Here is a 17,983-nt window from a genome sequence, read left to right as displayed (position 1 = left end):
TCGATAGACTAAAGTAAAACCTACTATAATGACCTCAAAATATTTTTTCCAGTGAAGTTCAAAAATCGATAGCAAGGTAAATTCTGTACCAAAACATGGCAATGTAAGTAAAAATAGTATAGTACTAGTACTGACTTACTTACTGGCTCTTAAGGAACCCGGAGGTTCATTGCCGCCCTCACATAAGCCCGCCATTGGTCCCTATCCTGAGCAAGATTAATCCAGTCTCTATCATCATATCCCACCTTCCTCAAATCCATTTTAATATTATCTTCCCATCTACGTCTCGGCCTCCCCAAAGGTCTTTTTCCCTCCGGCCTCCCAACTAACACTCTATATGCATTTCTCGATTCGCTCATACGTGCTACATGCCCTGCCCATCACAGACGTCTGGATTTAATGTTCCTAATTATGTCAGGTGAAGAATACAATGCGTGCAGTTCTGTGGTTTGTGTAACTTTCTCCATTCTCCTGTAACTTCATCCCTCTTAGCCCCAAATATTTTCCTAAGCACCTTATTCTCAAATACCCTTAACCTATGTTCCTCTCTCAAAGTGAGAGTCCAAGTTTCACAACCATAAAGAACAACCGGTAATATAACTGTTTTATAAATTCTAACTTTCAGATTTTCCGACAGCAGACTGGATGACAAAAGCTTCTCAACCGAATAATAACAGACATTTCCCATATTTATTCTGCGTCTAATTTCCTCCCGAGTACCATTTATATTTGTTACTGTTGCTCCCAGGTATTTGAATTTTTCCACCTCTTCAAAGGATAAATTTCCAATTTTTATATTTCCATTTCATACAATATTCTCGTCACGAGACATAATCATATACTTTGTCTTTTCGGGATTTACTTCCAAACCTATCGCTTTACTTGCTTCAAGTAACATTTCCGTGTTTTCCCTAATCGTTTGTGGATTTTCTCCTAACATATTCACGTCATCCGCATAGACAAGCAGCTGATGTAACCCGTTCAATTCCAAACCCTCTCTGTTATCCTGGACTTTCCTAATGGCATACTCTAGAGCAAAGTATAGTACTACTACTACTACTACTACTACTACTACTACTACTACTACTACTACTACTACTAATAATAATAATAATATCTTTATAAACTAAACTCACCATTTTCTTGTACTAGCGATCCGATAGTCAGTTGGTTTTGAAACGCGTATCGTTGCCTAGCAACAGCCTGCAATGGCAATCAGCGCTGTCCGTAGATTAGGATGTATGGGGTAGATTTGTAGTTTCCTTCACGTCAGCCCACAGATGCATTTCTGGCACGTACATTGGCACAACGCTCGAGATCCGGCAGGCGACTGCACGAAGACTTGGAACCTGTCAGTGGAGAAGAGCATTAGAAAGTGAAACCGACTCTTTCTCCATTTCTCCGCAGACACCTTTTAACCTACTTTGTCTTTTTACTCTCTCTTCCATACAACAAATCATTGGTTCCAATTCAGGTTCTATTGCTTCATTTCTTTACCTTATCTTTTTTCTTTTACATCATCCAGAGGTTACCCAACACTAAGCCGTCACCATGGCACCTGTGCAATTTCATATGAATGAAATTGAACAGGAAATACGTAGAGGCACTTATGTGCTGCCCTGTTACTTATGGATTATTTACTATTGAGGCTAGCGGAGAAATGTTTGAGCGTCAAATGTTTTATTACTGTAGAGTGCTTCAAAGCACAGGGTTTCTTCTTTCCTCCTACGTGAACCGAATACGAATTGTTGGGCTTCTTTCTTCCTACAACACATATTAGACTTGGTTCTGTTGGAAGTTTACTAGTAGAGGGGGTGGGAGTGAAGTGCATTAAAAAACTCAGGTACAATAAAAATTGAAGTAAAAATAAAATGATGTCTCTGTATGTTTCAAACTGACCTATACGGACTCTGCTGTATGTTTCACTGATCCTTTTCCAATTCACTGCGGGCTAAAGCAGGGAGATGCACTATCACCTTTACTTTTTAACTTCGCTCTAGAATATGCCATTAGGAAAGTTCAGGATAACAGCCAGGTTTGGAATTGAACGGGTTACATCAGCTTCTTGTCTATGCGGATGACGTGAATATGTTAGGAGAAAATCCACAAACAATTAGGGAAAACGCGGAAATTCTTGTTGAAGCAAGTAGAGCGATAGGGTTGGAAGTAAATCCCGAAAAGACTAAGTATATGATTATGTCTCGTGACCGGAATATTGTACGAAATGGAACTATAAAAATTGGAGATTTATCCTTCGAAGAGGTGGAAAAATTCAAATATCTTGGAGCAACAGTAACAAATCTAAATGACACTCGGGAGGAAATTAAACGCAGAATAAATATGGGAAATGCCTGTTATTATTCGGTTGAGAAGCTTTTGTCATCTAGTCTTCTGTCAAAAAGTCTGAAAGTTAGAATTTATAAAACAGTTATATTACCTGTTGTTCTTTATGGTTGTGAAACTTGGACTCTCACTTTGAGAGAGGAACAGAGATTAAGGGTGTTTGAGAATAAGGTTCTTAGGAAAATATTTGGAGCTAAGAGGGATGAAGTTACAGGAGAATGGAGAAAGTTACACAAACCACAGAACTGCACGCATTGTATTCTTCACCTGACATAATTAGGAACATTAAATCCAGACGTTTGAGATGGGCAAGGCATGTAGCACGTATGGGCGAATCCAGAAATGCATATAGAGTGTTAGTTGGAAGGCCGGAGGGAAAAAGACCTTTAGGGAGGCCGAGACGTAGATGGGAAGATAATATTAAAATGGATTTGAGGGAGGTGGGATATGATGGTAGAGACTGGATTAATCTTGCTCAGGATAGGTACCGATGGCGGGCTTAAATGAGGGCGGCAATGAACCTCAGGGTTCCTTAAAAGCCAGTAAGTAAGTAAGTAAGTAATAATAATAATAATAATAATAATAATAATAATAATAATAATATAATATGCGGATGACGTGAATATGTTAGGAGAAAATCCACAAAAAACAGAAATTTTACTTGAAGCAAGTAAGGAGATAGGTTTGGAAGGAAATCCCGAAAAGATAAAGTATATGATTATGTCTCGTGACGAGAATACTGTACGAAATGAAACTTTAAAAATTGGAAATTTATCCTTTGAAGAGGTGGAAAAATTCAAATATCTTGGAGCAACAGTAACAAATATAAATTACACTTGGGAGAAAATTAAACGCAGAATAAATATGGGAAATGCCTGTTATTATTCGGTTGAGAAGCTTTTATCATCCAGTCTGCTGTCAAAAAATCTGAAAGTTAGAATTTATAAAGCAGTTATATTACTGGTTGTTCTTTATGGTTGTGAAACTTGGACTCTCACTTTGAGAGAGGAACATAGGTTAATGGTGTTTGAGAATAAGTTGCTTAGGAAAATATTTGGGGCTAAGAGGGATGAAGTTACAGGAGAATGGAGAAAGTTACACAATACAGAACTGCACGCATTGTATTCTTCACCTGACATAATTAGGAACATTAAATCCAGACGTTTGAGATGGGCAGGGCATGTAGCACGTATGGGCGAATGTAGAAATGCATATAGAGTGTTAGTTGGAAGGCCGGAGGGAAAAAGACCTTTAGGGAGGCCGAGACGTAGATGGGAAGATAATATTAAAATGGATTTGAGGGAGGTGGGATATGATGGTAGAGACTGGATTAATCTTGCTCAGGATAGGGACCAATGGCGGGCTTATGTGAGGGCGGCAATAAACCTCCGGGTTTCTTAAAAGTCAGTAAGTAAGTAATAATAATAATAATAATAATACTAATAATAATAATAATAATAATAATAATAATAATAATAATAGTAACATACTGCAGGAATTAATATAACAAAAGTATCGTATTCGAAAAGTCTCATATTCAATAGTTGAACATACGAGGGTCATACTGAAAGTCATGACCAACCCATTGTTATAAATATTAATTTTTATTTTTTAGACAAACCAGGTACATCATCTTAATCTACAGACTTTTCTGTCACTTTTCAACATAGTCTCCATTTCTTTGCACACATTTTTCCCGCCGTTCTGTAAGTTTGAAAATTTCCTTGCTGTAGAAGTCCGTTTCATCTTCCCGAAGACACTGAGGCACTGCTTTCCAGATGTCCTCCAGCGTCTCGAAGTGTTGGCCTCGCAGCTGCTCCTTTACAGAACCAAAAATATGGTAGTCGGTGGGTGCCAAGTCGGGACTGTAATCTATCTGGCTCCTGGAACGGTACGTAAATGGCCTGTCTGGAAGGTCTTTTATCCACTCCTGTACATATATACTCACACACACAAATGGATACATACAGCATATCACGAACATCTGTATTCCCATAATATCTAAACGCGTAAAACAATAGGCCTAACACAATAGCAAACTTCAACTTACAGAACTTTTATAAAAGTCAAATAGCCATATTTTAAATTTTATCTGATCATTGTCATTGACAACAGATAGAGGAAGAAAACTATAACCGGTAGTATCATCCCTACATGATAAAGAAAATGAAATGTTGCTAAACGCATAAATACTTAATACAGTAAAACCTCGTTAATCCAGACAATTGACCGGTTTAACGAAAGTCCGGATTAACTAAAATAACCTAAAAAAACAGTAGAAAGTGCATTGGAACTTCGTTTATAGCAACAAAAACATTGCATTCTCGTTTTGCCTTTTACTTATACTTTAAACCAGGGTTTAAGGTAGAAAATAAATAACTGTCGCAAAAATGCACAAATGAAACATTATGTTTGTGCAAATCGCAAAAATCTTGCGCAATATTATAGGCTAAATAATTATACATAAAAATAAAATTAATAAAGTATCTATGCAGAAACAAAAATTTACATAATTTGTTTCTTGTAGTTTTATTACCTTCAATCCATCTTATCACCCTCTAGATACACTTACTTACTTACTGGCTTTTAAGGAACCCGGAGGTTCATTGCCGCCCTACATAAGCCCGCCATTGGTCCCTATCCTGAGCAAGATTAATCCGGTCTCTATCATCATATCCTACCTCCCTCAAATCCATTTTAATATTATCTTCCCATCTACGTCTCGGCCTCCCCAAAGGTCTTTTTCCCTCTGGCTTCCCAAGTAACACTCTATATGCATTTCTGGATTCGCTCATACGTGCTACATGCCCTGCCCATCTCAAACTTCTGGATTTAATGTTCCTAATTATATCAGGCGAAGGATACAATGCGTGCAGCTCTGCGTTGTGTAACTTTCTCCATTGTCCTGTAACTTCATCCCTTTTAGCCCCGAATATTTTCCTAAGAACCTTATTCTCAAAACCCTCAATCTTTTTTCCTCTCTCAAAGTGAGAGTCCAAGTTTCACACCCATAAAGAACAAGCGGTAATATAACTGTTTTATTAATTCTAACTTTCAGATTTTTTGACAGCAGACTGGAAGATAAAAGCTTCTCAACCGAATAATAACAGGCATTTCCCATATTTATTCTGCGTTTAGTTTCCTCCCGTGTACCATTTCTATTTGTTACTATTGCTCCCAGGTACTTGAATTTTTCCACCTCTTCAAAGGATAAATTTCCAATTTTTATATTTCCATTTCGTACAATATTATCGTCACGAGACATAATCATGTACTTTGTCTTTTCGGAATTTAGTTCCAAACCTATCGCTTTACTTGCTTCAAGTAACATTTCCGTGCTTTCTCTAATCGTTCGTGGATTTTCTTCTAGCATATTCACGTCATCCGCATAGACAAGAAGCTGATGTAACCCGTTCAATTCCAAACCCTCTGTGTTATCCTGAACTTTCCTAATGGCATATTCTAGAGCGAATTTAAAAAGTAAAGGTGATAGCAGCGAATAGGGATTATAAAGAATGGACACTTCGCGTCGGTACCTTTGATGTAGCCGGACTGATTTCAATGACCTTCAAGCCAGCTAGAGCGTGAGATTCTGCTTTCTCCCTAGAGTTGGCGCTGACATCACACCAGCTAGCAGTCGACACAGCGGAAATATAATACATATAATTAATACATCTAGGTACATTATGTACTCAAATAAAATAAATTCGATCCATAAAATAATAAATCCGTCATTAACTGTAATGTCTAGACTCGAGACGTTGAACCCAACAACAATTAAAATATGTAATGATTTGATAGCGCTGAAAATGGAAAAACAAAACTTTTACGAGAGGTAAAACCATATACCTACAAATATTAACGAATTCGATACTTAATTTTATAATATATTATATTATTTTATAATAGAATTTATTATATCTGAAATATAAAATATTATTAATACAACTAGTTTGTCACTGAGAAATAAGGAAAAGCCGTTAACTTGAATTTATTTGAAGCAAAGCATTACTGGGTTATGCAATAAGGTAGGCGATGTTTGGATCCTGTGTCTTAACTCCATACTCATTTATTATCTTAGAGTATGCTCGATTACACTAACCTCTAGCGCTTGAAAGTGGAACTATACGCTGGCGCACAGAGAAACAAAACACAGGAAAATTCGCTCAGTGTCCATTCTTTATAATCCCTATTCGCTGGTGATAGTGCATCTCCCTGCTTTAGGCTGCAGTGAATTAGAAAAGATATTAACTGGCGTATACGGACTCTGCTGTAAGTTTCACTAAGACACTAGATATACTTATGTAAGTAAATCATCAGACGTAGGTGCTATGTTTAGAATCAATTACTACTGAATTTACATCACATTAAAATAGTTATTTTGTGGGCACTCTAAACAATTAAATTAATTTCTAACAATCTTACAGTTTTATTCTGTTCTTAAAGAAAAAAAAATAGTAATTTACAAACAGTTCTGGTAAGAGTGGTGCCTATCGCATAATGACGTAAATTTTACATAATGTTTCTTTTTTCAGAAGTCACTCTTTCTTCTTGATATGTAAGTAATTTATTTCTTATTCGTTGTAACATTTTCATTACATACCTACCCGTGGTTGACTTTTCAAAGAGTGTCTCGACCTGATGATTCTGGGAAGTTCTCTTGTGAGACCATTCAGAATCGATAAGATGATAAGCGATATTGTAACAATGGTTTATAAGGCCGAAAACGAATGGACCATGTTTCTACTTATTCTTTACACTAAAATTTGGTTTCTGTACATTTGTAGTTGTGAAGCGTCCACTTCTTGCTGACACTCTCTTGGAATGGCTGTAAAGCAGCGATGACCAAACTGGGTATCGTTATTACATCGTGTAATCAAAGACATTCCTGCTGGTAAGGGGAGTTTCCTGTACATTGCTCTCTGTCTCGCTCACGTACTGAAGGTAAGCAGTGTCGGTACCATGTCGCTCTACAAACCCTCTGACTCTAGCAGCAACAGAAGGTTTCGTACAGTATGGGAAGAGGAATTTATTCGCAGTTCTGTCGGAGAAAATGTAATATGTTGCTTTGCTCAACGGTTCAATTAATAGTAGTATTTAGAAGCGATATTACAGGGCATTACGCTGAATACACAGGCATAACAGGTATTATTATTATTATTTATCAGCAAGTGTTACCATAATTTTTATAAACGTGCCTGAATATATATGCCTACATCTTCCCTTGAAGTATAAAATAATTACAAGACTACGCTATATCTCCATTTTAATTTTTTAAATGTTTTGATTACTATTATCAGTTATTTACTAGTTATTCATTTAATAATAATGATAATAATAATAACAATACTGATAGCGTTACCAGTAGCAATAATAATAATAATAATAATCATAATAATACTAATAGAAACTGATTGAATATTACGTGCTAGTGTAGTAATGAAACGAGCTATTATACTCCAAGAACTGAAATCAGCCTTAAATCATCGTCATGAAGAGAAAGCTGACATAAATAAATGTGACGAAGCAGCTATCTGGTGGGAACGAAATAGCTCGTTCTCTTAAGGCTTCCAACGGAGGAGAATTTTTTAAAAGTGTAATAACTTGTGCAATGAAAGTTGTTAATTAATTTTGAAAAACTGCGCTTTCTCGACTAAATATCCAGAAGAGAATTCAGGAGATTTCTGATTGTGTTCATGAGGAATATTAAAAAAAAAAAACAAGAAAAGAAGTTTATATATATATATATATATATATATATATATATATATATATATATATATATATATATATAATTTGCTCTTGATGACAGTAGTGACATTACTGATACAGCAAAGCTTGCGATTTTTATTAGCGGGTTGATGAAGAACTCAATGTTAGTGCACGAACCACCACTGGTTGTAGTTTTCATGCCATGTACCTCTCCCCCGTCTCCTTACTTCATAGACTCTCTCTCGCGTGTAATCACTGCCGTTCGAGTTTTGGTCACCGCTGGTGTAAAGACTAAGAGTTCGCAAGAGCCGCGTTTGGAATTTCGACTCTTAAAGGACGGAATTTACTGAAGTCTGTTGACGATAAGAGATGGCCACTGACGACTACCAAACAGCTCGGCCTTGTGGATGATGAAGCTTTGTTTCGTGCTACATTGTCCCAGATAAAAATCTGAAGTAAACAAACACTTGATGCATAATGAATTACGGCGCCAAAATATTTGCTTACACGTCACCTATGTGTCTGCGCGCCAATCTGACTGGTTTGTGCAGTATGGTCTGTAAATATTAGTTATAATTTTACCTTGAAACATTACAGGTAGACGCTAGCGTCGTGCATTACAGGCGCCGTGTTCGGTTGAAGTTTGTCGAGTATGACGAAGTTCGATATTCGCCGAAAGAGACCTGTCGGGGAAACGTTGTAAACAATCTTTTTTGACACACTGTATAATTTTGAGTTACATGATTTAGGTAACAATCTTGATTTTAATATATTAAGATTTTCAAAAAATGCTTTTTTGTTATTATTATTACATTATTTTTTATCCGGGTATTGTTCCTTTGTTATTTTGACTTTTAGATGTGTAAAATTAGTAATTTTTTAAAGGTGCTATAGTTTTAAAGTTTCGATCTCCTGCATTACTACCAGGCTTCGAGACTTCGGACCCAATAGAGCAGTTCAGTGGGAAATCCGCATAACGGCGTACTGAGTATAGTGGTAAAGCGTACAGTGGGTGGGGGTACTGTAGAATGAATGCCAACAAATAGCCTACACAAAGAAAAACGCTCTGGATTTGAAGGTTCTGACGAATAATTTGGTTTTCATACAAACCCATTTTCAAACTGTGTCTGAAACTATTACACGGTTAGAAAAGTCAGAGCAAGAGATGCCGGAAGCCTTCAAATTAATTGAGGAAATGACACAGAGAATTAATGAGACACCAAGTACACCGGTTACTGAACGTGTAAAACAGAAGTGGAAATCAATTTTATGTAAAAATAACGGATATTGAACATTGTGTAACATAAACAGCAAATTAGTGGACATAGAGTCACCCGAGAATAAAGGACTGTCTCTTAGAGATTGCAATGATGTTAGGTTTCTTCGTTTTGCTCCTATCACGTCATGCGACGTAGAGCGCAGCTTTTCACAGTACAAACAGTGTTTGGCAGATAAGCCAAAAAGATTTACATTTGAGACACTGAGAATGTATCTTGTAGTACATTGCAATTCGGTGCTGTAACTGCACTTCCTAAAGACGACCAATAGGATAAATAAAGAAATTAAAATTGCTACATGTTTATTTCCACCATTAACACTGTGTATAATTAAACAAAAATGCTTATAAAAGTCAGGAGAATAAATATTTTTCACATTCTTTTGACATTTTCATTATGTAATGTATATTTACTTTCAGAATGTCCACATGTGTGCGTTTCCCCATACTACCGTACTCTACTCTAAATAGCAACGTTGTTACCTCAACACATCTCTACCTTTCACTACCTGCAGCGAGTCAACAATCTATAGTACATGCACAGTAAACTTATTGTATCGGGTCCAAAGTCTCGAAGCCTGATTATTACGTACTTGATTTACATCTGTCTTCATTTATTTAGTTCTATCTTCAATGGAAACTGAACCTGCTAGCTTTTCTGCCTCTCTAAATTGTAAGTCACTTTTGTGCGAGATCGTGCGTATTTGCTTGTTTTCCGCACAGAACCAATACGCGGTAAGTGTGAAATACCACATTCAGTATTCCCAACGTAACACACATAACAATTTACCCTCTTCTTACCGCTTAAGCGCGACATTCATTTTACTGCTTTAGGCTTTTAACATATTATTTTTAGAGATGTTCAACATAGTAATAATTATAAATTGGAAACTTACCACTGCAATTTCACCTAAATTGCAATGTTAATTATTGTTTTTAAATATTTGCAAAAATTAAGTAAAGTCTACTACTCCACTAAAGTTACTGCATTCATGATACAAGTAACATTAAGGAAGCCGTGAAAAAATCAACGAGATTCCAGATGCAGATGTTATTACTGCAATATGTTATATAAATAATATTGTTAAAATATTAAAATGAAAAATAAATCATTACATAACCTTACCGTTTGTTTTAAGTTCGCATTTATAGACTGGGTGAACAAAAAAAGACGTATATCACGGCCTGCTGGAGTATAGTAAACACAGAAAACATTTTACAGCAACAAGGTTGAAAAAAGCTATTTTGGTGTTCCGAAGTTGGCGTCATTAAACAGAAACCAAGATGGAGATTTCATTGCAACTAATTAGAAATTCGTCTTTCAGGTATGTAATAAACGATCTTCGCACAAAATAATGTACGATACACGAGCGGTATGTTTGTTTTCATGTTCTCGGAAATTAAAAAAGCTCAACTACGTTTCGCTTTTTCAATCTTTTCCTCGAACATGAAAACTTCAACATACAGCTCTTGTAACGCATATTACTATTACCTTACCCTCTTTCCTTGCGTGCAAGCTTTCATTACGAATCTCGACCTGATATAGAAGGTTTTTTTGTGAGCCCGTCCAACTTGCCACAATCACGTACAATTTTCCGGGGAATGAGATTTTGCCCTTTTGGAATAAGGTTAATTTAGAGGCGGTGCGGCAGGACTTAATTCTGATGGTCAGTTAAGTCTCTAAACTGTAGATTGGTGTAGGAGCGAGGAACTGAAGGCCATCAGCTGTTGGCATGCAGTGCATTGCCTCTGTGAAGTCCTCTAAGATGGAAACACTTAATTGAAGCCTTCGGAATGTGACCTTTATATTATGAGACTCACATAATTAAGCCAAGTACGTCACCAAGGATGGTGAAGGATTCTTTGGTAGTGCTAACACTACACTTAGAGATACTGTTTGTTGTAGATTGTCAAGAGTTATTCATTTGTTGAGTCATTTAAGATCTCTGGTATACAGTGAAACCTCTCATTTACGGACATCGAAGGGACGTAACAATCTGTCTGCATCTGGGAGGTGTCCTTTTTTGGGAGGGAGGCTCCCCAATCTAACGGTAAATTTATAATATGCATTGTGTATCCCTTCACGCTTTAAATGAAATGTATTACTGTAGTTTAATTTTAAATACAGTAGCCTATACTGCACTAAAGTAAATTCTTTGCAACTGTGAACTACAGTAGACAAGACCGAAAAAGGAAAATACATTACCGTACCGTGCCATGCAATTTTAGTCTACGTCTACAGTTAAGCAGTACTCTAATTTACATTTGTCAATTTAACCTTTACGTTCAGGTGCCATGTCTCTTGAAACAGTACAACTGATTGAAGTGAAGAGAATAATCCTACTAACCCTATCATGTACCAAATACAATTTCACGATCGCGGAAACCTAGGACCCATCAGACATGTTAAATTTTATGATTCTGTTTATCCACCCGCTTTCAGCTAAAAAGGGGTAGCCAGCTGGGCTAGTGGTAGCCTACGAGATCCTTATTGTCTTCTTTCATGTTAAGGAATTTCTGTACAGTTCTCAAAGCTAAATTTTCCATTATTGTAACATATTAGGTCTTGAAATCCAAGCTCTGTTCGCAGTCAGGAGGTAAAGCAAGTTTTATGACTGTGAAACAGCTGTCCATGTCGGTTCTGAGAGTGTCCGTAAGCAAGAGTTAAATTTATCATTATTTCTATATTATTTCAGTTGGAACATAAAAATCTGTCCGTATATGAGGAGTGTCCGTATCTTGGGGGTGCAAGTAAGGAGAGGTTTCATTGTATAAATATTACATTAAGAGTGCTTATTTTATCTTTTTAAAATTCTGTTATATCTTACGGTGTAACAATTTGGGGCAATGGCACTGGAATTCCTAAGATAAAAAAGAGGGGCTATAAGAATATTAACCAGTTCAACATATGACGTCCATTGTAAACTTTTATTTGCATTTTGGTAGTTTTAATATCCTGTCTCTTACCCACAGTTATCTCACTAGACATAAATTTTACCTTGTTGAGCCTCATTTAAGATTGGTCAAACCCGAAAACTTATAGAATTCTGTTAATGTTAATGTTATGTTTTATTTAACGACGCTCGCAACTGCAGAGGTTATATCAGCGTCGCCGAATGTGCCGGAATTTTGTCCCGCAGGAGTTTTTTTACATGCCAATAAATCTACTGACATGAGCTTGTCGCATTTAAGCACACTTAAATGTCATCGACCTGGCCCGGGATCGAACCCGCAACCTTGAGCATAGAAGGCCAGCGCCATACCAACTCGCCAACCAGGTCGACTAGAATTCTGTTCCAATTTCTGCGTTAATTTAGGTACCTCCGGACCTCCGTATGCTAATGTGGAGGGACTCCGTCATAATCGAAAATGAACCCTTGTTCCTCCTTGTCCGTGAGTTGTGGCATTAGCCAATTTTCCTAAATAAATACGTATCAGGTCGATGAATTGATCGTGCAACGAACGTAGACAGCAACTTCTACACATAGCCACCCTGTTCACCGGATTTCACAGTGTGTGATTTTTTTTCTCTGGGGTTTCGTTAAGGACAATGTTTACATACCTCCATTTCCAGTGACGTTGGCCGAATTTAGAAGGCGCATTAACACAGAAATCACGTCACACAAGACATGCTTGAGAGAGTTTGGTAAGAATGGGATCACCGCCTGGACGTCTGCCGTATTACATGTGGGGCTCACATCGAGTGCATCTAAGGTCAGTATCAAACCTCAAACTTCCCCTTTCAAATGGTGGTAAGGTGGTCATGTATTTATGTTTAATATTGGTGAAAATATAGCCTTTTGAAATCGTTCAATAATATGTAATAACGGTGTATTATACAGACTTGTGTTATTTAATTTATTTAACTAGCTAGCTAGCGAGTACAAATTAAAATTATAAAACAAAACTGTTTCTAGCCACTCCCGTAAGAGCCAGGCTCGTGTAAGGTGTGGTCTTAGTCAATAATACATAACATAAAATTTACAAAGACAGTTTACTAAATACAGTAATTAACTTAATTCAAACCGATAAATAACACACAAGAGCAAAAAAAAAAAAAAAGAAGAAGCAAGAGAAAAAGAGAGAAAAAACAATTGACAGAAGCCAGTGATATTCAATAAAAACATGCAGTCGACAGAAATAAAAGGTAAAAAAATACACACATTTGTTAATATTATATATCATGAATAATTTTATAAACTTATTTTTTAAAAGCTTCAATTTTAAAATATTTCAAATTTGGAAAATGGTTTGTAATTTTATTATAAAGTCATGGGCCGAAACTAGCACCATGTTTAAGAGCTGCACTTGTATGACATTTAGGCTCAATTAATGGGAAAGTAGACTTTTGTCTTTGAGTACGATATTCATGTCGATTAGATTTATGTTTTGTTTGATTTCTGTGGTAGTAAGTTAGTAAACTATATTTATAAATTGCTTCAATAGTTAATACTTTAAACTCTGTATAAATTAAATTTGTTGGGTAATCCATATTAATTAAAATGTGTCTTAGTGAAACTTACAGCAGAGTACGTATAGGCCATTTTCTATCTGATGCTTTTCCAATTCACTGCGGGCTAAAGCAGGGAGATGCACTATCACCTTTACTTTTTAACTTCGCTCTAGAATATGCCATTAGGAAAGTTCAGGATAACAGCCAGGTTTGGAATTGAACGGGTTACATCAGCTTCTTGTCTATGCGGATGACGTGAATATGTTAGGAGAAAATCCACAAACAATTAGGGAAAACGCGGAAATTCTTGTTGAAGCAAGTAGAGCGATAGGGTTGGAAGTAAATCCCGAAAAGACTAAGTATATGATTATGTCTCGTGACCGGAATATTGTACGAAATGGAACTATAAAAATTGGAGATTTATCCTTCGAAGAGGTGGAAAAATTCAAATATCTTGGAGCAACAGTAACAAATCTAAATGACACTCGGGAGGAAATTAAACGCAGAATAAATATGGGAAATGCCTGTTATTATTCGGTTGAGAAGCTTTTGTCATCTAGTCTTCTGTCAAAAAGTCTGAAAGTTAGAATTTATAAAACAGTTATATTACCGGTTGTTCTGTATGGTTGTGAAACTTGGACTCTCACTTTGAGAGAGGAACAGAGATTAAGGGTGTTTGAGAATAAGGTTCTTAGGAAAATATTTGGAGCTAAGAGGGATGAAGTTACAGGAGAATGGAGAAAGTTACACAACGCAGAGCTGCACGCATTGTATACTTCACCTGACATAATAAGGAACATAAAATCCAGACGTTTGAGATGGGCAGGACATGTAGCACGTATGGGCGAATCCAGAAATGCATATAGAGTGTTAGTTGGGAGGCCGGAGGGAAAAAGACCTTTGGGGATGCCGAGACGTAGATGGGAAGATAATATTAAAATGGATTTGAGGGAGGTAGGATATGATGGTAGAGACTGGATTAATCTTGCTCAGGATAGGGACCAATGGCGGGCTTATGTGAGGGCGGCAATGAACCTACGGGTTCCTTAAAAGCCAGTAAGTAAGTAATCCATATTTTTGGTTAGACAAATTTTTATTAATCTTCTGTGTAGTGAAATTAATGGATTAAGTACAGATGATGCTACTCCACCCCAATTTATTATTAATGATTGTACTAAAGCTAAAAATATTATATAAAATTGTTATAAAAATATTATAATATTATTCAGCTAACATGTGTGTTTTATCTTTAAATATTATATGTTATTGAATAGAACAGAAAGATAGGCTATAATTATATAGGTCATAAAAACTTTATATTCATTCATTCATTCGCAGTTTTCTGCCCAAGGGCAGGTCTTTCACTGCAAACCCAGCATTCTCGAGTCTTCCCTCTGTTCCGCCATGTATAAGCACTTGTTTTGACATTATTAACATGGTGGAAGAAAAAAAAATAACTTATCTGCTCCCATCAGAATGTTTGCTTGTAAGCTACCAAGAGGTCAAAATATTTCTCAGTATTGATACTGTCAACACATTTTCTTTTATAAACAAAAGACATAATTGTGCGATTCAAGTGTGAAATATATTTAAGTAATTACCCAGAACAAAACACAGGTTACGTGTTGTAAGAATTCGTTCTTGGAGTTAATTCGTGCACGAGTTTTGGAGGGCTGAAAATTTCATACTGCTGTACAACGATTTACTATAAAAATATTAGCCAAGCATGCGACTGTCTTCTGTCTTGTTGAAGGAGATAACTATTTGCAATATTTGTATTGTCAACGCAGTCCTTTGTTTAAACGAGATAGCAGCGTGATATATTTCGGAACGTGAAAGTATACTCGGCAAAGATTTGTTTTACAGTTTTCTTGGTAATGTTAAGCCGTCACTTCATTTCTGTACAAGATAGTTAAGCACAGCACACAATCCTTTTTTTTTTTTTTTTTTGTACTTCATCCTGATACTGAAAAAAATACAACTTAATATTTTGTAACCAAAATGAGGGAATAAACAGTATAACAAATTACCTATCACAAAGGTGACACTTACTGTTTTATTACAAGTTTCGTAACAACTTAGTTGCTTCATCATTTTACGAAAAATAGTACAGTTTGTAAACCATTTTTTAAATAATTTAATATGTTAAATTCTAACGTAATTTGTTTACATGTTTCGACCTATTATGGGTCATCTTCAGAATTGGTCGTTGCTGGTCTTGGCGCCTCTTGTTTTGTTTCTTGTGAGGGTGTGTTCGTGTGGTGTAAAGTGGAGTGAAAGAGTGTGTGTGTTCTGAAATTGAGTTATGTGTTGAGAATTTCATTGGGGTGTGTTTTTGTGTGTCTGTATATTTCATATTGTTCTAGTGTGTTTAGTTTCTGGCTTTTTGGTTGTAGGTGTGGTTAGCATTTGTGATGTGTTCTGCATATGTGGAGGTGTTTTGTAATTTAACACTGTAAATCTATACTTATAATAAATCTGTAGCCGAAATTTTTCTGGTAATTTTCGATTTTCCAAAAATAATTGGTCCTAACATATATAATTAACCACCCTGAAACCGAAAATTGCTTTTTTGAAATTTTTGTTTGTATGTCTGTCTGTCTGTCTGTCTGTATGTATGTTTGTTACCTTTTCACGCGATAATGGCTGAACGGATTTCGGTAAAAATTGGAATATAAATTAAGTTCGTTGTAACTTAGATTTTAGGCTATATGGCATTCACAATACATTATTTAAAATGGGAGTTATAAGGGAACCTGAATTAAATAAATCGAAATATCTCGCGTATTATTGATTTTTGTGAAACATGTTACATAACAAAAGTTTCTTTAAAACTCATTTGCGATAAGTTTTATTCTTTGAACAATTTTGATAGGACTGATATTTAATGAGATAAATGAGTTTTAAAATTAAAATAACTGCCATCTAAGGCCGTGTAACGAAATAAAAAACAAATGACTTGGTCTATAAGGGTCCTTGGACAACATCAATCGAAGGCTATGAAAGATAGCCTACAGAGAATGTTTCTGTGTTTGTATGAAGGAATATCGGAAGTTAAATTAACCGATTTGTATAATTAATTATCATTTCACCATTGGAAAGTGTAGTTTCTCTAGATGGACATAATACTATAATGTTATTAGAGTAACTTCTGATATAATAATGTAATGTAATATAATATAATATAATACAATATAATATAATATAATATATAATATAATACTATATAATATAATATAATTTAAGTTACTTGAAGAGTTCAGAACCATAGTGGGCCAAGCGCCATTTACTGAATACGTAGAAAACAACAAGGGTTAAAATTAAGTTATTACCATAATTCAATGGAAACATATAGCAAGTAAAATAAAGTATACACATTAAATCTAAATGATGTCAATGTTCATTAAACTATGGTTACATGTAATAACAATTAAGAAACATGTTAATGGAATTGTCATTGCACCAAATGAGTGCTTTCTGGACCAAAATGATCGCATTTTAATTATTTAATTACAATTTAAATTAAGTAATATATTAAACGATTTATCCTTCTATCAAACACGAATGTTCCCTGGATCAAACGTCCTATTTTAATTATGTAATTACTTTATATTTATTTCTAAGAGGTGCAGCGGAGCGCACGGGTAGGGCTAGTGTTATAATATTTTACTAATTATAGCATTGTGAATTTGATAAGCAATTTGACAGACATACCTATTTAATTATTGTAAATTATTGTAAAACACTTCCACATATGCAGAACACATCACAAATGCTAACCACACCTACAGAGACATCAACACAGACATGGAAATACTACACATCCAACCAAAAAGCCAGAAACTAAACACACTAGAACAATATGAAATATACAGACACACAAAAACACACCCCAATGAAATTCTCAACACACAACTCAATTTCAGAACACACACACTCTTTCACTCCACTTTACACCACACGAACACACCCTCACAGGAAATAAACAAGAGGCGCGAAGACCAGCAACGACCAGTTCTGAAGATGACCCATAATAGGTCGAAACATGTAAACAAGGTACGTTAGAATTTAACACAAGAAAGTCTTATCATACATATTCCGAAGTGAAACAGTGTTAAAAGTTGTGTAATTAAGATTTATAATTTAATATGAATCGAAATAAGAAAAACTTTCGTTTTATGGATGACACACAAAACGCA

General features: G+C 35.6%; 1 protein-coding gene across 1 annotated transcript in view; it reads right to left on the bottom strand.

The window, feature by feature from the left end:
• The window catches only part of LOC138708809 (organic cation transporter protein-like), a 63,394-nt gene extending 62,044 nt beyond the window's left edge, over positions 1-1,350 (bottom strand). Inside the window, exon 1 of the mRNA XM_069839000.1 lies at positions 1,137-1,350. Coding sequence (XP_069695101.1) covers positions 1,137-1,139 — 3 coding nt within the window. The 5' untranslated portion in view covers positions 1,140-1,350. The remainder of the gene's footprint in view (positions 1-1,136) is intronic.
• Positions 1,351-17,983: the final 16,633 nt, after the last annotated feature.

Source organism: Periplaneta americana, chromosome 11 (assembly GCF_040183065.1).
Source record: "Periplaneta americana isolate PAMFEO1 chromosome 11, P.americana_PAMFEO1_priV1, whole genome shotgun sequence".
In the NCBI taxonomy this organism is placed as follows: domain Eukaryota; kingdom Metazoa; phylum Arthropoda; class Insecta; order Blattodea; family Blattidae; genus Periplaneta; species Periplaneta americana.
This window is presented reverse-complemented; position numbering and strand designations above follow the sequence as displayed.